Raw genomic sequence first — 24,397 nt, 5'->3', positions numbered from 1 at the left:
GACTTCTAATAGATACACTTTTTTTGTGTGTCATAAAATGTTCTGTAAATAAATTGTAGTGATGGTGTGCAACTTTGTGAATATACTAAAAACTACTAAAGTGTACATTTTTAAATTGTACATTTTATGGCATATTAATTGTATCATAAAGAGAAAAGCAAGCAAGAAAGAAAAAGGAACAATAAAAAATATAAGATAAATAAGATAACTGAAAATAAATATAAAAAATGAAGACCTAAATATAACAATCTGAATAGTCACATTAAATTCTAATCAACTAAAAAAAAATCTAATCAACTAAACACTAATCAAAAGACAGAGGTCATCAAATTGGGTAAAAGTTTTAAAAAGAGAGACTAAATTTTTTGCTGCTTACATAGGATATACTTTAATTACAAAAACACCATATATTAAAAATTAAGAATTGAAATATATATGAAAAGATATGCATTACACATTATAGTGGATGTATATTTCAAATAACATATACTTAATAATATGATTATTAGAGAAAATAGATAACATAGCTATAGATGAACTAAGATATAATGATTAAAAAATATATATGCACCTAATAACACAGCCCCAAAATACATGAAGTAATATCAAACAGAATTGAAAGGAAAAATAGATAAATTAAGATGTATAGTTGAAATTTTCAATACTAAACTTAGAAATTAATAGAATGAATGCACAGAATAGTAAGGATATATTAGACCCAAATAGCACTGTGAACCAATTAAACATATTAAGATTTATACAATATTTTACACAATAGAAGGATTCAAATTATATTCAGGATACCATAGACTATTAACAAGGGATACAGTAATATATCCAGGGACATAAAACAAGACTCAAAAAGTTTCATGATCCAAAGAAATTGAAATCATATAGTCTGTTCTCCTACCACTGTGGAATTATGTTGTAAATCAATAAAAAATACCTAAAAATAACCCATATATTTTTCAATGCAATGTAAATATTATCCAAAAGAGACCTTTGACTTACATTTAAAATTCTAAATAAAGATAAGAGATTGAGAAAATAGTGTGTGACTGCAGAGAAGAAAGTTTTCAAAGGAGAAATTAATATCAGAAGATAGGTAGAAAATTTCCATGTATTTGGAAATTAAACATCACATCTTTATATGACCCATAGATCAAAGAAGCGATAACAAAGAAAAGTAGAAAATATTTGAAATTGGATAAAAATGAAAAAAAGAATGATCAGAATTCATTTGGTGCAGTTACAGCTACTCAATTCACTTAAATACAACGTGGGATCCTAGATAAGGTATGGAAAATAAATAATGGACATTAGTGGATAACTTTGTAAAATTTGAATAAAATATGTACTTTATACTGTACCGCATGTTGATTTCTTGTTTTTGATAATTGTACTATGGGTATACAAATGTTAACATTCAGCAAAGTAGCATGAAAGATATAAAGGGAGTCTAAAATTAGCTCAAAATTTAAAAGATTGGCAATATCAAGTGGTAATGAGGTTGAGGATGAAGTAGAAGTCACACATTTGCTGGTGGGAATACAGAATACTACTACCACTTTAAAAAGTGGTTTGGTAGTTTTTATATAAAGATAAAAACCTACATCTTTGTTTTGACCCAGTAATTCCATTCCTGAAGCATTTATCCAAGAGAAATAAAAACATATGACCTAAAATAGATTTTGCACAAGACTAATCATACCAATTTTATTTCTAATAATCCCAAACTGAAAAGAATGCAAACATCCATCCAGAGGTAATTCAATAAACAAGTGCTAGTATATTCATGTAATGATAGTTACTTAGAAATAAAAAGTAAGTGTAACAAAATGGATATATCTCAAAATCATATTGAAGGAAAGATGAAAGAGATATGAGAATGCAATGTATATTTGCTTTTATTTGAATGTCTGAAATATGTAAAACTAAATGTTAGTGATAAAGAACAGAACGGGTGTATTGCCTGGAAAGTGAATGAAGGCAATTACTGAGTGTAGAATTATTTTAAATCCTGATTTTTTTTTCTGGCGGTTTCATGGAAATTATCATTTTTCCTACTCATCAACTTCTATATATAATAACCTATACATTTTATCATATGGGCATTATATTCAATAACAAAAGGAGAAAATAAATCTGTACCAAATATATTACACAATTATTTACACTCATTGGATAAGCAAACTATGCAGAGATACAATCTTTAAAAAAAGAGAAGCCTATATTTGAGCCCATATTCATATGAGCTTCCTTCTGATGAGCAATTGTGACACTGTTTTGAGTAAAAAGAGTCCAAAGAGTGACACTTATGCTGGGAATTTGAGGCAGAAATCATATTTCGGAACTGAAAGATGACTTGAACTTGGGTGTTATGCCCACCCAAGAGAGGAAGGGCCCACAGGTGTTTCATTAAAATTTACATAAAATTTCATATGTCTTTGGCCTGAGATGTAAAACCTGGGTGAGTCTTCTGGGTGGCTGGCATATAATGACAAAAGTCTGGAAAGCTAAGCTGAGATTTTAGAGATTGCGCAAACACAGTGGACTGCTCTCAATAAATATTCAAGGCCCTTAGTTGAGATCGAAGTAAAGCCATACCATAGGAGTAAGGAATATTCTCTAGGTAGAGTAAAGTAAAACAGCATTTTTCCCAGACTAAGTCTGATACAGTATCCAGGTGATGTGCTGATAATTTAATTTTTTAAAATTATTTATTTATTTATTTATGATAGTCATACAGAGAGAGAGAGGCAGAGACACAGACAGAGGGAGAAGTCGGCTCCATGCACTGGGAGCCTGATGTGGGATTCGATACCGGGTCTCCAGGATCTCGCCCTAGGCCAAAGGCAGGCGCCAAACCGCTGCGCCACCCAGGGATCCCTGATAATTTAATTTTAGAATAAAATTCAAAAAAAAATAATAGTTACAAAGAAAAGTGACACAAAAGTAAGGGTCTTTGTAATGTAATACCCACAATACTGGGCATAAAACAAAAAATAAAGAATCTTGAAGCAGCCTCCACTAATGCTGCTAAGTCAGGTCAAATACAACAAACCCTGGAAGTGGGGTTTTCCAGGGAATGCCAAAGAGGTTAAAAAATGACCTGGGTGTCAATTTATCAAAAACAAACCAATGACAGTAGTGAAGCATTGTAGTTGCATGAGGTGGTAATAAGTGGGGTTAAAAAAACATGCTGAGCAAAAAACTTACAAGGCAAATCAATAGAATGAGATGTTCACAGGGGTATTTTCAAAGCTACAAAACATTCCTGGGAATCTGGAAGGCCATGTGCATGCGTATGTATGTATATGTGGTTGGGCGCTGTGTGTAGTTTGGAGAAAAATCTAGGTAGGACCTAAGTGCACATCTAAGGATCACTTTGAAGCCCTGTGCAAGCAGAAATTGAAGGCTAAGGGAGAGTTGCAAACTGCCCGACTTAGCATTAAAGGCATGTTCCAGAATAGAGAACCCATAAATGGGCCCTCAACTCTATGGTCAACTAATATTTGACAAAGTAGAAAAGACTATCCACTGGAAAAAGGACAGTCTCTTCAATAAACGGTGCTGGGAAAATTGGACAACCACATGCAGAAGAATGAAACTAGACCATTCTCTTACACCATACACAATGATAAACTCAAAAATGGAGGAAAGATCTAAATGTGAGACAAGAGTCCATCAAAATCCTAGAGGAGAACACAGGCAACACCCTTTTTGAACTTGGCCACAGCAACTTCTTGCAAGATACATCTATGAAGGCAAGGGAAACAAAAGAAAAAGTGAATTATTGGGACTTCATCAAGATCAAAAGCTTCTGCCCAGCAAAAGAAACAGTCCACAAAACTAAAAGACAACCTACAGAATGGGAGAAGATATTTGCAAATGACCTATCAGATAAAGGGCTAGTATCCAAGATCTATAAAGAACTTACTAAACTCAACAGCAAAGAAACAAACAATCCAATCATGAAATAGGCCTTAGACATGAACAGACATTTCATAGAGAAAGACATAAACATGGCCAACAAGCACATGAGAAAATGCTGCACATCAGTGGCCATCAGGGAAATACAAATCAAAAGCACAATGAGATACCACCTCACACCAGTGAGAATGGGGAAAATTAACAAGGCAGGAAACCACAAATGTTGGAGAGGATGTGGAGAAAGGGGAACCCTCTTGCACTGTTGGTGGGAATGTGAACTGGTACAGCCACTCTGGAAAACTGTGTGGAGGTTCCTCAAAGAGTTAAAAATAGAGCTACCCTATGACCCAGCAATTGCACTGCTGGGGATTTACCCCAATGTTACAGATGCAGTGAAACACCAGGACACCTGCACCCCAATGTTTATAGCAGCAATGTCCACAATAGCCAAACTGTGGAAGGAGCCTCGATGTCCATCAACAGACGAATGGATAAAGAAGATGTGGTCTATATATACAATGGAATATTACTCAGCCATTAGAAAGGATGAATACCCACCATTTGCTTCAACATGGATGGAACTGGAGGGTATTATGCTGAGTGAAGTAAGTCAATCAGAGAAGGACAATCAGTATATGGTTTCACTCATACGGGGAATATAAGAAATAGTTAAAGGATTTATAGGGGAAAGGAGGGAAATGAGTGGGAAAAGTTAGAGAGGGTGACATAGCATGAGAGACACCTAACTCTGGGTAGTGAACAAGGGGTAGTGGAAGGGGAGGCAGGCAGGGGGATGGGGTGACTGAGTGATGAGCACTGAGGAGGGCACCTGATGGGATGAGCACTGGGTGTTATATGTTGGCAAATCGAACTTCAATAAAATATATATTATATATACTTAATATAATATGTTATATTTAATATTAATATATTATATATGACATATGATATATTTATTTTTTATCTTTTAAATATATATTATATTTAATAATATTAAATATTAAATATTTACATATTTTATATTACATATGTAAAAATATATAAAGACATGTTCCATATGCACACATACTTTCAATAAAGATTGAGAGATGGTGGTCCTGTTATTTAAGGAAATCCTCAAATTATAAGCTAATCACTTAGCTAACTTAGTAGAAACTTCAGTGATCATACTCAACAAAGAATACAAACTTTATAGAGTTAGTTTAGGGTAGTAACAAAAGGAAAAATCAGCAGCAATTACTAACAGCAAGAAGATAAAACTCTTAGGAGGGGGAAGAAACAGATTTTTGAAGGTGTTCGATTATTTAAAACATATTGGGACGCGTGATTGGGTCAGTGGTTGAGCGTCTGCGTTCTGCTCAGGGCATGATCCTGGGTAAAGCATCGGGCTCCCTGCAAGGAGCCTGATTCTCCCTCTGCCTATGTCTCTGCCTCTCTCCCTGTGTCTCTCATGAATAAATAAATAAAATCTTTTTAAAAAGTATTAATAAAAGCAAAACGTATAGATTGCAACAAAAGACTTGTGATGCATGCACAAAAACAATATGGACCATACAAGGAAAAAAAAAAAGAATCAAAAGAAACTATTTCTGGGGAAACTACAGACCGTTAACTTATTAGATGAAGACTTTATTTTAACTATGTTCAAAGAAATAAAGGATGCTTTGTCTAAAGAACTAAAGAAAAGTATGAGTATAATGTCTCATCAAATAGACAATATCAATAAAGACACAGAAATCATAAAATGGTATTAAATAGAAATTCTGGATTTGAAACTATAATAACTAAAATGAAACATTAACTAGAGATGCTCAACAACAAATCTGAACTGGCAGAAGAAAGAATCAGTAAACAGGAACATAGGTCAATTGAGATAAGGCATTCTGAAGAACAGAAAGCATAAAGAATGAAGGAAGGGAAGAGAGCCTCATAAACCTGTGAGACACCACCAACATATGAAAAATGGGTGTCCCCAAAACATAAATGAGACAGAAAGCAGAAAGACTATTTGAAGAAATAATGGCAAAAATAATCCTCAGATTTGAAGAAAAACATTCACCTACACATCCAAGATGTTCCATGAATTTCAAGCATACTAAATTAAAGAGAGTCATACCAAGAAACATAATGAAATTGTCAAAATCCAAAGACAAAGAGAGAATCTTGACAGCTACAAAAGAGAAGCAACTAATCAAATATGAGGGATCTTCAGTAAGTCTAATTTCCCACCAAAAACTACAGAGTCCAGATGGTTGGATGACATATTCAAAATCATGAAATAAAAATATTGCCAACCAATAATACTATGTCCAGAAAAATTATTCTTTAAAAATGATAGAGAAATTTGATGTTTCCAGCTAAATAATTTGTTGCTAGCAAGCATTTCCTATAGGAAATGGCAAATGCCTTTAGGATAAAATGGAAAACAGCAAATGTTTGTTCTCTGGGAAGATCTCCAACACTGAAAAACTTTAACTAGATTTACCAGAATAAAAAGTAAAGATAAAAATTACCAGAAATATGAATAAAAGAAGGATATGATAGGAGTGAAATGGATTATAAAGAAATACTAAAATTAATTGTATGCCAACCAATTAGAAAATCTACAGGAATGGAAAAATTCCTATGAACATGTCAACTATCAAGAGAAGGAAAGAAAGAAAGAAAGAAAGAAAGAAAGAAAGAAAGAAAGAAAGAAAAAGAAAGAAAAGAAGAAAGGAAGAAAGGAAGAAAGAAAATCTGACCTGTAATAAGAGGTTCAATTTGTCGTTAAAGAAAAAACATTCTCACTAGATAGTATTATGCTAAGTGAAGTAAGTCAGTCAGAGAAAGACAAATACCATATGATTTCATTCATATGTGGAATTTAAGAAACAACACAAACATGGGAGGGAAAAAGAGAGGAAAACCAAGAAACAGACTCTTAACTATAGAGAACAAACCAATGGTTATTGGAAGGGAGGTGGGAGAGGGGAAGGGTGAAATAAGTAATGGGGATTAAGGAGCATACTTACTGTGATGAGCACTTCATATATGGAAGTGTTGAATCACTACATTGTATACCTGAAACTAATATTCCAATGTATGTTAACTAACTGGAATTTAAATAAAAACTTAAAAAACACCTTCTATGTATTCCCAGGCTCAGATGGCTTCATTGGTTAATTTTATCAAATGTCTAAAGAAGAATTAGTACCAATCATTCAAACACTCTTCCAAAAAAATAGAAAAGGAAAGATAATATCCAGTCTAATTTTATGAAGCCAAGATTACCCTGGGACCAAAAACAGAAAAATATATCATACAAAAATAAAACCACAAAGGCATACTTTTTATTAATATAGGCACAAAATTCCTCAACAACATATTAGTCAACCAAGTCCAACCACATAGAAATGATTATATTTCATGAATGAATAGGATTTACCCAAGGAATGCAAGGTTGTGTCAGTATATGAAAATCGATTAATACAACATGCCATATTAATAAGACAAAGGACAAAATCCAATGAATTTTTATGATAAAATAGTGAACATACAATAAAAGAAGAACTCCTTAACTTTAGACAGAACATCTACAAAACACCTACAGCTAATATCATACTTCATTCTCAAAGGCTGCAAACTTTTCTCATAAGATTGGAACAACATAAGTATGCTTTTACTACCTCTGTTTATTAATATTATACCTGAAGTTTTAAGTAAAGCATTTAGGCAAGAAAAAGAAATGAAAGTCATCCAGATTTAAAAGAAGTAATACCACCTGTATTTGACTGTTATATGATATTGTACTAGGAAATGAGATTGGCAAGTCTTCAGGATACATAATCAATATAAAATAATAAATTGAAGTAGTATATAATAGGCATGGACAATCTGTGAATAAAACAATTCTGATTTCATTAATATTTAAAAATAATATAATATTTAAGAATAAATTTAACAAAAGAAGTATAAGACTGGTACACTGAAAACTGGAAAAAAAATCCTTACAGAAAATAAAGAATATATGAAATTCTAAATACATGGAAAGATATCTGGCTTTAATGGATTGAAAGACTTAATATTGTTAAGATGAAAATACTCTACAAAATGATCTACAGATTCAATGCAATTCTTATAAAAATCCTAGATGCCTTATTTTTTAAAAAAATTGACAGACTGCTTATAAAATTTATATGAAAATGCAAAGGACCCAGAATAGCCGAAACAATCTTGTAAAAGAAGAATAAAACAGACATCCAGATTCAGGAGGCACAGAGAACTCGCATCAAAATCAACAAAGCAGGCCCACACCAAGGCATATTGTAATTATATCTGCAAAACAAAATGATACAGAAAAATCTTAAGAGCTGCAAGACAAAAGAATTCCTTAACTTACAAGGAGAAACTCATAAGTCTAGTTGTAGATTTCTTTACAGAAACTTGGCAAGCCAGAAGGGTGTGGAATGTGGAATATATTATTCAAAGTGCTGAATGGGAAGAATCGGCAGCCAAGAATCTTCTATCCAGCAAGGCTATCATTCAGAATCGAAGGAGAGATAGAGTTTCTCAGACAAACAAAAATTAAAGGAGTTCATGACCATTAAGCCAGTCCTGCAAGAAATATTAAAGGAGACGCTTTGAGTGGAAAGGAGAGACAAAAAGTGATAAAGACAAGAAAGGATCAGAAAAAAATCTCCAGAAACAATGACAAAACAAGTAATAAAATGGCAATAAATATATACCTATCAATAATTATCTGAATGTAAATAGACTGAACGCTCCAATCAAAAGACACAAGATGTTAGAATGGACAAAAAACCCAAAACCCATATATGTGCTGCCTACAAGAGACTCATTTTAGACATAAAGACACTTGCAAATTGAAAGTGAGGGGATGGAATAATATTTATCATGCAAGTAGATGTCAAAAGAAAGTCAGAGCAATACTTATATCAGGCAAACTAGACTTATTTGTTCTTGCATTATTTTTATCCTGCCAATCTTTCTGAAATACTTCCAAAAACTTGAAAAAGAAGGATCACTCCCAAACTTTTGAGGCTAGCATTACCCTGATACTAAAGCCATAAGGACACTACAGGAAAAGAAAACTACAGATCCATAGCTTTGATGAATATATATGCAAAAATCCTCAACAAAATCCTAGCAATCTAAATTCAACAGCACAATAAAAGGAACATACACCATGATCATGTGGGATTTATCCTTGGTATTAAAAAATAATTTAACATATGCAAATTAATGTATTACACATTAGTAGAATGAAAGGTGAAAATCATATGATTATCTCAATAGAGATAAAAGAAAAATGCAGAAAAAGCATTTTACAAAATTCAACTTTCTCTCATAATAAAAACTCAACAAATTGTGTATAGAAGGAATGTATCTCAACATAATAAAGACCATATATAACAAGCCTATAGCTAACATACTCAATGGTGAAATGTTGAAAGCTTTTCCTCTAAGATCAGAATCAAGACAAAGATGCATACTCTTACTACTCTTATTCACTATAGCACTGAAAGTCCTAGCCAGAGCAATTAGGCAAAAAAATAAATAAAAAGAATTCAAATCCGAAAGGAAAAAGTAAAATTGTCTCTGTTTACAGCTAACATGATCGTATATATAGAAAATACCAAAGACTGGGACGCCTGGGTGGCTCAGTGGTTGAACCTCTGCCTTCAGCTCAGGGCATGATTCCAGGGTCCTGAGATTGAGCCCTGTATCAGGCTCCTCTTAGGGAGCCTGCTTCTCCCTCCCCCTATGTCTCTGCCACTCTCTGTGTGTCTCTCATGAATAAATAAATAAAATCTTAAAAAAAAGAAAATTCCAAAGACATTCCCCAAAAAACTATTAGAACTAATAAACTAATAAATTTTCAGGTTACAAAAAAATCAACATACAGAAATCAGTTGCATTTTTATACACTAACAACTATTTGAAGAAAAAATAAAGAAAAAAATCCCATTTATAGTCTTATCAAAACAATAAAATACTTAGGAATATGTTTAATTTGTTTTTTGTTTTGTTTTAAGATTTTATTTATTTATTCATGAGAGACACAGAGAGCGAGAGAGGCAGAGACACAGGCAGAGGGAGGAGCAGGCTCCATGCAGGGAGCCAGATGTGAGACTTGATCCTGGGACTCCAGGATCACACCCTGGACGGAAGGCAGGTGCTCAACCGCTGAGCCACCCAGGCATTCCATGTTTAAGCAATTTCATAAAAAGATCTGTGCACTGAATGCTATAAGACTCTGGTGAAAGAAATTGAAGACATAAATAAGTGGAAATATATGTGTGCTCATGGATTGGAAGAATTCATATTGTTAAAATGTTCATACTACCCAAAGCCATCTATAAATTCTATGAAACTCTTTTTCAAAATCTGAATGGCACTTATCACGAAAATAGAGAAGACAATGCCAAAATTTGTATGGAGCCAGAAAAGACACCAAACAGCCAAAGTAATTTGAGAAATAACAACAAAGCTGGAGGCATTATACTTCTTGATTTTAAACCATATTACAAAGCTATTATAGTCAAAGCATTATGGTACTGGTGTAAAAATCAGACACATGGACCAATGGAACATAATCAAAAGCTCAGAAATAAACCCATGCATATATCTTCAACAAATATTTGACAAGGGAGCCAAGAATACTCAATGGGGGAAGGATAGTTTGTTCAAGAAATAATACTGGGAAAACTGCATATTCACATGCAGAAGAATGAAATTGTACCCTAATCTTACACCATTCACAAAAATTAACTTGAAATGGATTAAAGACTTAAATGTAAGTCCTAAAAGTACACGAGTCCTAGAAAAACAACATAAGGAAAAAGTCCCTTGACTTCAGTGTTGGCAAAGATTTTTCTGGATGTGATACCAAAAGTACAAACAACAAATGCAATAATAAATGGGACTACATCAAACTAAAAAGCTTTTTCATAGCAAAGAAAACAATCAAAAGATGAAAAGGCAACCAAAGGAGTGGGAGGAAATATTTGTAAGCCATGTATCTGATAAGGGGTTAAAATCTAAAATATGTAAGGAATTCATATAATTCAATAACAGGAAAACAACCCAATTAAAAAATGGGTAAAGGAAGATGTTACCATGCTGAAAACTTAAAAAAGAGTATGCAGAATTTCTCTCTTATTTCTTAGAACTGCACGTGAATCTACAATTATTTCAAAATAAAAAACTTATTTAAAAAGTTTTTTAAATGGACAAAAAACCCGAATAGACATTTTTCAGAAGAAGACCTATAAATGGTCAACAGGTACACAAAACTGGTCAACATCATTAATCATCAGGGAAATGCAAATCAAAACCACAATGAAATATTACCTCATACCTATTGGAATGGCTAAAATAAAAAAAATACAGGAGACAACATGTGTTTTCAAAGATGTGGAGAAAAAGGAACCTTGGTGCACTGTTGGTAGGCATGTAAATTGCTAAAGCCACTATAGGAAACAGTATGTATGGAGCTTGATGTTGGGGGCTCAATCCCAAGACCCTGGAACCATAACCTGAGCCGAAGGCAGATGCTTAACCAACTGAGCCACTCAGGTGACCCCGAGGATAATCTTTTTAATAAGTGGTGTTGAATCAATTAGGTAGTCAATGGGGGAAAAAAACTCCAACCACTACAAGAATTAAAGTAAGATGTCTATTAGACTTAAATGTGAAAGCTAAGATCATGAAACTATTAAGAAAAAACAAAGCAACACCAAAACCAGAGGGATTTATCCTCTTGAACTTTGGATAGAAAAAATTTTCTTACACTGGATGTAAAAATCTCTATTAAAGTAAACACTGACAGAGTGAACTTCATTAAAATAGTAGAAAACTAGGCACAGACTAAGAGAAAATATTCTGAATATATTTATTCAGAAAAATACTCAATCTAGAATATAAAAAAGACCTCTAGAAATCAATTAGTGAAAGATGGCTAAATTGAAAATAGGCGAATGTTTCCAAAAGATGCATCACAAAGGATATGAAAGAAAACATCAAAATTCATCAAAAACAGAAGAAAAAATCTTCAACGTTGTAAGTTATGAGAGATATAAAAATCATTACTAAAACGAGACCATTACTACATTCTTACCAGAACATAATTTAATTATTAGGACCAGAGTTTAGCAAACTGGGACTCAACAGGCCCAATTTGGCCTAGACTGTATTTGTATTGACTAAGAATTATTTTACATTTTAAAAGGTTGTTAAAAACATACGCAACAGAGACCTTAAATGGCCCACAAATTCTAAAATATTTCCTATCTGGCCCTAATAGAAAATGTGTGTGTTGGCCCACAATTAAGACCAAAAATATGAATTTTTGGCAAAAACTTTATTTTTTTTCTTATACTTCTTACATTATATTTCTTTCACCTCTTGTTTAGTGGACGGTTTTGTAAATGGACACGAGTGGTTTGGAAAAACCTTTGACAATATACACTGAATAAGTTTAAAATGATCCTCAGATTTCTCTTTTGGTTAAAATAGCAACAGAATTGAATGTTTTTATTTACGAAAAAGCATGGACACTCCAGATCTTTGCAACTTTATTTATAATAGCCAAACACTGGAAACAAACCAAATATTCACCAATGTTAACAAGATAAATTCATTTTTAAATGTTTATATAATGGAACACTATGTGACAATGAAAAAGAACTAACTATTGATAAAGAATACATAAAAGAGTATATATTATGTGCTTCCATTTATATGATGTTCCAAATAGGCAAAACTAATCTGTGGTTTTAGAAGTCAGAATGTTGGTTACCCAAAGGAGATTACAGAGAGGAGGCAACAGATCATCCTCTGGATATTTGGAATGTTCTCTATCTTTTCCTGTGTGTTCATTGCAGTGGTGAATACATCTGTAAAAATTCATCAAGCTATACACTGAAGATTTGTGTACTTTACTGTATATGTTACACTTAATTTTTTTTAAGTTTTAGTTTATAGATACCATGAATTTTATTCATAGACCTAGGTCAGAACCACTGACTTAAAGTGAAAATTATGTTTCAGAGGTTGCAAAATGAGATAGAGGAGATATTTGGTAAGCATTGAATTTGTGAACCATGGCTACTAATGAGTCATGAGAGTGGACAAAATTCCTTAAGGCAGTACCTTACTGCATATCAAAATAACTAAATCACTAATACAGTAGAGAATTTTGCATAGCAATAGAAAATTGCCCTGGCCAAAGGAGAAGGGTGAACCAACATGAGAAAACCAAGGTGATTAAAATGTCAAAGCACACAATAAAGAAAGCACGGAGAAAATGATATAAAAATAAAGCCAGGTTTGAAGGAATTCTCTGAGTAATTGAACATGGAGATTTGGAGAAGAACTATTGTTCTTGAAGATGTGATTTGGGTATGGTGAGAATCATTCCTTTCACAGAGGTAGGAGAAAAGGAGATGTGAATGCATAAATGGTTAACAATTAAGGCTTAACAAGCAGAGAGAATGAGGTAATTGAATGATGGGCATTAAGGAGGGCACTTGATATAATAAGCACTGCAGCTGATAAATCAGTAAATTCTACCCTGAAACTAATAATACACTATATGTTAACTAACTTGAATTTAAATAAAAAAAGGACATAAATCAAGAAATCAAATGAGTAAATGGAGTGACTGGAATGTGAAAAATATTAAGGAATGTTGAGGATAAGTTGTGTTGATCTGCCATGGGGAGAAAGAGAAGAATTCTAAAATGATTCTCAGTTTCCTTTTTGGGTAAATGGGAGATGTTGCTGTTCACTTGAGAAACAAAAATGGGTGAAGAAAAACTTGAGATGGGGGAAGGTTTTGAGTGCCATTTGGCAAGATGGCGTTTGAGATACATGTCCAACATTCATCTCTATACTCCTATACATCTGAAACTAGAGATCTGGATATAATCTGGATAGAAATAGAAATGCTTACTTGAGAGTCAACAGTAGATTGATTTTAATTTTTTCTGTGGATGAAGTAAACCAAGAAAACTGTATAAGCAACTGGAAAGAATAGAATCTTGGGGAAGAGTGAGAGTAAAGCAGAAAATGAAGAGAATAAATAACAGCAGACAGAAAGGTAAGAGTGAAGAAAACCAAAGAAAAATGATGTCATAGCTTGCCAAGGAAGAGAGAATTATGAGGAAAGCATTGTCAACAGCTTCAAAATGCCAGAGAAGAAGCTAAAATTGGAAACACAGCTTTTAGAAAGTGTGGCCCATGGATAACTGGGTGTCTCTAAGACTTTTTCAATGATATGGTGACATCAAAACTGCTTTCATAATAATATTTACTGTGTTATTTGATGTTTTTCCTGTGTTTACATTTTTAGTGATGGTACCAAATAATAGTGGGTAAAACTGCTGGTGCCTTAACATGAGCAAGACTCATGACACCAAATTGTACAGGTAATCATGGTTTTGCTCACCACCACACACTTTCAAGGAAAAAAGACAAGTTTTATTTAAGAATGTCCTTAGTGAAGCAGTAAAAAAATATTAATTTTACTAAATTTTTACTCTTTCATTAATCCATATGATGAAATGAAAGTATACATAGAGTACTTCTGCTGCATACTGATATAAGATGGTTACTTTGAGGAAAAATACTTATGCAGTCATTAGAGTTGGAGGATGCACTAGACCCTTTTCCTGTGATATAATATTTTTCCTTGAAAGAATGACTGCCAGACACACTAGCATTATTCATACTTGGATATTTGGCAGATATTTTCCTTTTTAAAAAAGATTTTATTTATTTATTCATGGGAGACAGAGAGAGAGACAGACAGATAGACAGACAGAACAGACACAGGCAGAGGGAGAAGCAGGCTCCCTGCATGGAGCCGGATGTGGGACTCAATCCTGGACTCTGGGATCATGCCCTGAGCCAAAGGCAGACTCTCAACCGCTGAGCCACTCAGGCATCCCTGGCAGATAGTTTCTTAAAAATGGATGTGTTGAACCCGTCATGTCAGGGAAAAAGGCAGATGGTATTTACCGCTAATGATAAAATTTGAGCTCTCAAGTGAATATTGGAAATTTGGAAAACTTGGACACATCCCTGGGAGTTTGACACTTCTCTAATATTTAGAGACTTTTCTGGTAAGATTGGTAGGGATTATTAATGCATGCGATTTTTTGATATTGTATTAACATTTGGGAAATCTGCATAACTCAGGGAACCAATATTTTCTAAATGATCTATGCTTGATGTTACAAGATAAATCTTGGGTAAAATATCAAAGCGCAAGACAAATTAGTGGCTTTTAATGTAACAGTATATGAAACAAATCAGTGATATGGTTTCCAAGCACATATTGCAACTAAATTTAAGAAACTAAAAAACAAAAAAAAAAAACAAAAAAAAAAACAAACAAAAAAAAAGAAACTAAAAAACATACTGGGTTTCAGTGAGTATCAAAGGAAATGTCCAATGTTATCTGAAAACATTATTAAAATACTTTCTTGTATTGAAGCTACCTATCTATATGAGGATATGTTTTTTCTTCACATAATTCAACCAAAGCAACGCACTGAGACAGATTAGATGCAGAAGCAGAGAATCTTGCTGTCTTCTATGAAGTCAGACGATAAAGAGATTTTTAAAGGCTAAGACAATGTCACTCTTCACTAACTTCATTTTTTTTTTTTTTTGGAAAATGCAGCTATTTTTCAAAGAGCTATGTTATTTATATTACCATATAATAGGTTTCTTGGTTTTTAAATAAATCCATACATTAAAAAGTCTCAATTTTAATTTCTAGGACAATAAATATTGAGATATATATATAGTTTAAATAAACTATAAACTATATATATAGATATAATAAATTATATCTAGTTTATAGTTAAATATATATATCTCTTTATCTCTATATATAAACTATAGCCTTCAATAGTTCAAATGTGTAAAGATATCTTGAGATCAAAAAGTTTGAGAACTGATGAATTAGATAATTAAGAAGTCACTAATGAATTTGCAGAGAACAGCTTCAGTAGAGTGATAGAGCTACAAAATTAATTCTTTTTTTAAAAGATTTTATTTATTTATTCATGAGAGACACAGAGAGAGAGGCAGAGACACAGGCAGAGGGAGAAGCAGGCTCCATGCTGGGAGCCCGACGTGGGACTCGATCCCAGGTCTCCAGGATCACATCCTGGGCCAAAGGTGGTGCTAAACCGCTAAGCCCCCTGGGCTGCCCTACAAAATTAATTCTTGTGAAATGAAATATAAATGGCAATAAGGAAGACATTAAAGTGACCATATGATAAACTTGGCTGTAAAGTTTAAGTTACAGACTGGCCATAATTTAAATTAGTAAATAAATTAAAGAAAGTATTTTTTTTTTTAGAATTCAGTTACCTTCTTTCTAGATTATTTCATAAATTTAAAGACACCCCTATCAAAATACGAACAGGATTTTGAAATGGGAATAGGAAATTTAATGTAAAAGCTCATAAGGAAAATTAAACATTCCAGAATATCTAGGCAAGCTCTAAAAGATAAGAGTTATGAGTGAAGATGAACCATATGGGTTGACAATATTTATTATGGAATCTTCATAATTAAAACAGTGGGGAATTGGCACATGAATGGACAAACTATTGGAATACAACATAAACTTTAAAAATAAGCCCAGATATGGAAGATAGTTTAATATACTATACAGGTGGCATTGTAAGTTACAGACTACATAAACCTTTTAAATAAACAGCATGAAGCAACTGAATGATTATTCAGAAAAAGATAAAATCGAATGCATATCGCACGTACAAAATAAATTCCACACACAAAAAATAAACTCCAAATGTATTGGAGACCTAATGTAAACAATGAGTAAGATATGTGTGATTTACTATCTAACCTGAGTGTGGGGCAAGAATTTATACAATCACTCAACATGGAAATGAAATCTGACTGATAAAATGAACTGCAAAAATGAACAATTCTGCATGGCAGATGCATCATAAGTGATAGCAAATAGTAAACACAGTAAAAAATAGTTTCACTTATAACATGTAAAATGTTTATTATATGTGATGTATCAAGAGATTGAAATTGAGAAAGAAAACGATTAAAAAACAGAAAAATTAGCAAAAGGTACACTTTGCATAAAACTAATTTAGCAAAAAAAAAAAAACAAAAAAAAAACTAATTTAGCAATGGCATTTTAAACATAAGAAAACAAGCTCAATTTCTTTCATGATAAAGTAGATGCAAAATGAAACTAAGTTGATATTTTGCACCTATTGGATTGGCAAAATTTTAAAAGTTTGAAAATACACTTTTTATCAAGGCTTTGGGGAAACGGGGTCTCTTACATTGCTAGTAGGAATGAAAAATGGCTCAACCCCTTACTAATTGTTATGTATACATTTACCTCTTGGTAAATTAGGAATTTTTGTTAGGAATTTTTGTTGAAACTAAATTTCCAAAAGTATGAAACATATACAGAGTGAGAAGTATGCAGAGTGATATGCAAATGATTATTTTTGGTGGAATTCTCAGTAATTGCAAGATATGAGAAACAACTTCAAATGCTCATACCACACAGGAGATTGGTTAAACAAATTATGATGTACCTATCCAGTGTAGAACTAGCAGGTGTGAAAAATAGAAGAAATTTGGCTTTTAAATGCAATGTTCTGGCCATATACATAATATTTCAGTTTACATCTACCATCTTGCTATGAGTTGATATAGAGTGGTTCCAGGACATACTATCAAGTGAAAAATGTCAATGTGTTAACATGTATGTAGTATTTTATCTTTTATCTAAGAAAAGATAAACAATATATGTGTGAGGTTTTTTTTTTTTGCAAAAATAATCTCCAGCAATATACTTCAGAAATTAGTGAGTGGGTTAACCAATAGATAGAAGAAAGCCTGACATATCTCTGATATTTGTGTAGTTTTGACTTTTGGAACATGATATATATTTGTTTTTATTTTAATTCTAGTTAGTTAACATACAGTATTATATTAGTTTCAGGCATACAATATAATGATTCCTCAGTTCCATATGTCACCTTGTGCTTATCACAAATACACTCCTTAATTTCCAACACCTATTCAACCCATTGTCCCTTGGCCCTCCCCTCTAGTAACCCTCAGATTGTTCTATATACTTAAAAGTCTGTTTCTTGCTTTAGCTCTCTCTTTCATTTTCTACCTTTGCTTATTTGTTTCTACCTTTGTTTGTTTTGTTTCTTAAATTCCACATATGAGTGAAATCATATGGTATGGAACATGTTTTACATGAGTGATTTACATGATTTCATATGAGTGAAATCATATGGTATGGAACAGGTTTTACACATTAAAAATAAAGTCAACAATGTGGGGTACATCAATATTGAGTGTATACAGAAACCAAAAAATCCCTAACTATGAACAATTGGTAACAGAACCAACAGAAGAAAAAAATTCAAATGAATCCTAGCATTTTGAACACAATGCTTTGGTTACATACACTTGGTGGGAAACATTCTAAAGACAAAAAAAATTGTAATAACAATTTTATAATAGCATTTTACTTATTGTACTGATATGAGGCTAGATATTCTGAAATGAATTTGTTGTATAGTAGGATTTTTAAAAATATAATTAAGAAATTAAATAAATAAATGAAATAATAAATAGATGCATTTGCAGACCAAGTTGCTTATTGTGACAAAAATGAGGAATAATAAGGAATTAGGAAAGTGTCAGAAGAATCTTGCATTACTGGATTGGGATTAAAGGCATAGACATATAGGAGCAAAAATGTCCGAGTAGCAATGAGCATACCTAGATTCCATATCTGGTTTTATAAAATAATAGACCACTAAAAAGAACAAAGTTTCCTTTTATGAGACTACTGATTTCAGAACTGGGGCATGGAAAGTAAAAGGTGAATCTGGCATAATTCATGCCAGAAAGTAAGTGCTCAAAAACTGATGGTACATATTAAGAGGAGTTCTCATGAAATAATCTAGGACAATTGAGCATAAAAAATAATTAAGTACAGTAATGACTTAAGTTATATTGATTACAGCAAAAGTTTTTACCAATATGAATAAATAAATGACAAAGGGTGGGAGGGGAAAATTCTTCCTTACAGTATAATGTTAACTAATAAAGGAAGAATGATAAAGTAAGAAAAACTATAATTTTATAATCATATAATAATAAATTATTTAAATAATAAATGAAGAATTATCAATGGATTTGAAATCTATTGGATCAAAGCTTGTTGGAAAGTAATTTCTTAATTTCCAAATATATGGAGATTTTCTAGTTATCTTTTGATAAACATTTCTGTCTCATTTGAATTTCAGCCAAAGAATATGCACTTTACGATTCCAACACTTTGAAATTTATAGAGAATTGATTTATATGGTCAATTTTGATAAATATTATTTTATACAATCAATGTTTATTCATATTTAACGATACATTTATCATTTTCTTTTTCAGCGATTCATTTAAAAAATAAACTTTGCGTATAGTTGACACAATGTTACATTTGTTTTAGATGTACAACACAGTAATTCCACATGTGTCGTTTTTCACTGTTCCTGTTTCTTGCATATCCAATCTTCCATCTGTGGCCATTTTCTTTTGTTTTAAGAACATCCTTTAGGATTTTCTTAAGTAGGAGTCTATTTTTATTGTGTTCTCTTGGCTTTTTTTGGCCCAATAAAGTCCTCATTTCACTTCAATTCCTGAGGTATAATTTTGCTGACTATATGGCTTTAATTTAGCATTCACTTTTTATCAGCACTTTGACACTGTCACCTCGCTTTCATTGTTGCTGTTGAGAAGCCATTCATCTATCTTATCATTGTTCTATTGAAGTTCATCTCTATCTCTTTAAAATTGATTTTTTTCTTTTTTTTAATGAAATGTTATGAGGGGTCTAAATGTTGATTTCTTATTCATTCTGCTTGAGGTCTGTTGAGCTCTTTCAATGTGAGAATCAGCATCTTTCATCAGATCCAAAGGCCATTATTTCTTCAAATATTGCTTTTCTGACATTCTTCACTCACCTTGTAAAAATTCTCTCACTTTATTTTGTTCTTAAGATTTATTTATTTGAGAGACAGAAAGCATGAGTGCATGGGGGGAGGGGCAAAGGGAGAAGAGAAACTTAAACAGACTTTGTGCTGAGCATAGAGCCTGATGTGAGGCTTGTCTCAACCTGAGATCATGACCTGAGCTGAAACAAAGAGTTGGATGCTTAACACTGCACCACCCAGGCTATATGTCTCATCTTACTCTTTCTTCTCTCTTTTGTATCCTTCCAATTCTCCTTGCTTCATTCATCACTGTTTCTTCTAATCAATCTCCAGTAATGCTCTTTTTAGTTATGTCTAAACTGGCTTTGAATTCTTGGATTTTGTGTTATGCCTAAGCTCCAAATTTTCCAGCTGCTTCTCAAATCTTAAATGTCCCTGTTTGTAGTTTCCTGCTGAAATATTTAAATTCAGTGATCCCTGGGTGGCGCAGCGGTTTAGCGCCTGCCTTTGGCCCAGGGCGCGATCCTGGAGACCTGGGATCAAGTCCCACGTCGGGCTCCTGGTGCATGGAGCCTGCTTCTCCCTCTGCCTGTGTCTCTGCCTCTCTCTCTCTCTCTATCATAAATAAATAAAAATTAAAAATAAAAAAATTGAAATATTTAAATTCAGCTTATAATTTTCACATGCAGAATACAAATAATTCTTTAAAGTCTATGTCTGGTAATTCCACTATCTTGAGTGTCAGTGAGTTCATTTGTATTATCTTCTGTTATGATTCATGTTGTTTTGTCTCTTAATGTGTCTGTTTATCATTGTATTCTAGCTACTGCAATTAAAAATTATTAAAGGAAATAATTTGAAGTGTACAATGAATCTTTTGCTTATGTTAGAGAAATTAGAAACTTGAAAAATATGAAATCACCTTAACCCAATTTTCAAGCTTCAGATTTTTATTGGTTACACACATAACTTAATCGTGGCCTGAATTTCATTGAAGAGTGGTCCATCCTTATTTCTAGTGTACAGGCCTTTGGTGACCAAAAAATAAACTCAAGTTGGTTGACCCATGCCATACTCTGCATTCCTGCTTTAGACCTTTGCTTGTGAGAATGTAAAATGAGCTTCTCAACCTTCTGTCCCATATTCAGGTTTGCAAATGCATCCTTGGCAAAAGTGACCCAAAAGTCATAGTCATTCTTCCTATATTTCTGTCTTTTTCTGGATCCTTTGCTGTCTTATTAGCTTCTCAATGATGATAGTATTTTTTCTATACTTTTTTGTTGGCTTTAACACAAACATCATTGCAGATTGCCCATCTGTCATTGTTAGAAGCTGATGGCTCTAGTACTCTAATTTAATTTAGCTCTATATTTCCTTTTTTTTTTTAATGAGAATTTTTTTTAAAGATTTTTATTTATTCATAGAGACAGAGAGAGAGGGGCAGAGACACAGGCAGAGGGAGAAGCAGACTCCTTGCAGGGAGCCTGAGGGGGACTCCATCCCAGGTCTCCAGGATCACACCCCAGGCTGCAGGCGGTGCTAAACCACTGCGCCACCGGGGCTGCCCTCTATATTTCCTTTGTAAGCACCATAAGAACTGGCATCTTTTTAGATGAGCTCTTTGGAGTGAAGGAAGTAAAATCTGTGAGCCCTTGAGTTTGTAGGTGAAATTGTGTAAATAGATTCCCTTTTTTGTCTGGGTGAAGTTTTATTGCTTTTTATCTAAAGGTGTGTGTTGTTTGTGTATGTTCACCAACAATAGAACAATCTTAAAACTTAAATATTTTATCAGTAAACTCAGAGTCAAAATCTTTAGATGATATCAGTGAAGACTGTATAGATGTCTTGATCTCCTTGCAAACTTTACCAGAACCTTTTATAGAAGCATAGCTATGAGGAGGAATTATTTAGTGAGATGCTAAATATAAGTTCCAGCTGGAAGAGGAGGAAACAAAGGGAAAAAAAAAACCTGTCAAAGCCCTTACATTCCAACTGGTTAAGTTTTGTGACTTGAATCTTAGTATTGTTAAGACATTTGTGAATATCTCCATCACAAGCAATAAGATGACCATTTCTCTCCCTTCAATCTCCCCCAAATCTTTTTAAAAATGGATTTTTTTCTCTTATTGTATAAGCAGAACCTAAGGAGATATTTAAAACCGGAGGCAAAATAGTGTATTTGAGGTCAATTAATAGCACAAATTTAGTCATGTTTACTTCATGAAGAGTCACATGACACTACATACTTTTCCATTCAAGAAGATATGAAATTAGAATAAAAATATTAAGATTAATATTCTGTGATAGATTTATATTTTTTAATTCTATATTTAAAAAATTTAGACTACCATATATCTTTATCTTCAAATAGTTTTAAATATCTCAAAGATTTTGTATCTGTGTTGCAGAATTCATTGGCATATTGATGCTTAAAATAATTTAGCAGCATAAATAGAAACCTTACATATACATATTAACATACATTTCTTTCATTATTGTTAACCTAAATATCAGATAAATAGGTTAAGAATAATTCTTAAATAGAATCCCGATTAAACGCAAATGTTACCAGTCGACGTCTGTACGTTGTTCACAGTACATAATCCGAAAGTATTGAGCATAGCCGCTGCAATTCTAATGGCCAAGAACGTTATTTACCTATCGAAATTGCCCAAACAATAGCAATCTTCATGATGGCCTTAGTCCGCGAATTGAAACGGCTATGCTCAATAGGATTACGTATTGCTACATACCGATCCAGCGAGATAGCGCAGAGGTGCATGATGGACGCTGTAGAAAATAAAACATCCAAAGAAATCCAGACGGGGCACAAATATCTAGGTAGTGGCCAGACATAATCTGAAAGAGAAAAGAGAGAAGACAAGAACATAGTATCCAAATTATACCATCTAGTTCTACATTTTAGCCTATTTATTATTTTCCTCTCATAATCTAAGCTTTTTAAAGAAAGTGAAATTTGAGAAACATTATTTTCCAAGTAATGATGATGACGATGATGATAATGCCTTCAGTGTTACATACACTATTTCTTATTGAGATAAAATTTACATAACATAAAATTAATCATTTAAAAGTGTATAGTCCTGTGGCATTTAGTACATTCACAATACTATACGACCATCACTTCTTTCTAGTTACAAAACATTTCATCATTCCAAAAGGAAACCACTATTCATTAAGCAGTCACTCCCCATTCTCCCCTCCTCCAGCCCCTGAAAAATTCTAATCTGTTTTTGTCTCTATGGATTTAACTAATCAGGATATTTTATATAAATGGAATCATGCAATAAGTGCCTGGCTTCTTTCACTAACATATTATCTTTGAGGTTCATCCATTTTGTACCATGTATCAGTACTTTATTCCTTTTTTGGCTAAAGCTCTTATTAATTGAGGTTTTTTTAATGCTCTTGTGAATAGAATCATTTAAAAAATTTCCTTTATGGACAGTTCATAGCTAGTATGTAGAACTATAACTGCTTTTCAGGTGTTAATCTTGTATCCTGCAATTTTGCTGAATTCATTTATTAGATATATTGTTGTGTGTGTGGATTCTTTAGGATTTTCTGTTTACAAGATCCAGTCATCTTTGAATAGAGATAATTTAACTTTTCTAATTTTCCCTTGCCTTTTATTTTCTTTCTTGCTTAATTGATCTATATAAAATTTCCAGTACAATGTTGAATGGAAGAAGTAAAAACAGCCATTTTGTCTTTTTCCTGATCTTAAAAGAAAATTTTTCATTCTTTCACTAGTAAGTAGAATGTTAGCTGTGGGTTTTTCATAAATACCTTTTATCATGTTGAAGTTTCCTTCTATTTATAGTTTATTGAGTGTTCTTTTCATAAAAGAGTGATGGATTTTTGTCAAATGCATTTTTTGAATCAATTGAGTTGATTTTGTGGTTTTCTTACCTTAATTCTATTAATGTGATGTGATTCCATTAGTTGATTTTTACATGTTGAACCATCGTTGCATTCCTGTGATAAATCTCATTTGGGTATGGTGTGTACTATGATGTTATATTTAATTTGCTAGTATTTTGTTGAGAATTTTTGCATCTATATTTATTAGTAATATTGTTCTATACTTGTCTTTTCTTGTAATGTCATTATCTGGCTTTGGTATCTGGGTAATGCTGGTCTCATTGAATGAGTTACAAAGTGTTCTCTCACCTATTTTGTAGGAATTTGATAAGAATTGGTGTTCATTCTTTAAATGTTTGGTAAAATTTGCCAGTGAAGCCATGTGGTCCTGGATTTTCTTGTTTTTGTTTTTTTCTATTCTTTATTTTGTTTATCTCCATTTTAATCTTTACCATTTTCTTTCTTTTGATAGTTTGGGTTAAGTTTATTCTTCTCTAGTTTCTCAAGATCTTGAGTTAGGTCTTTGATTTGGGATATCTCTTCTTTTAAAA

At 32.7% G+C, this 24,397-nt stretch overlaps 1 protein-coding gene across 1 annotated transcript in view; it reads right to left on the bottom strand.

The window, feature by feature from the left end:
• HTR2C (5-hydroxytryptamine receptor 2C) overlaps window positions 1–24,397 on the bottom strand; it is a 159,977-nt gene that overhangs the window by 48,629 nt on the left and 86,951 nt on the right. The window contains exon 3 of the mRNA XM_041741730.1: window positions 22,620–22,820. Coding sequence (XP_041597664.1) covers window positions 22,620–22,820 — 201 coding nt within the window. The remainder of the gene's footprint in view (window positions 1–22,619; window positions 22,821–24,397) is intronic.

The sequence above is a fragment of the Vulpes lagopus genome, chromosome X (genome assembly GCF_018345385.1).
Source record: "Vulpes lagopus strain Blue_001 chromosome X, ASM1834538v1, whole genome shotgun sequence".
In the NCBI taxonomy this organism is placed as follows: Eukaryota; Metazoa; Chordata; class Mammalia; order Carnivora; family Canidae; genus Vulpes; species Vulpes lagopus.
Note: the sequence above shows the minus strand (reverse complement) of the source record. Positions and strands in the feature narration are given on the sequence as shown.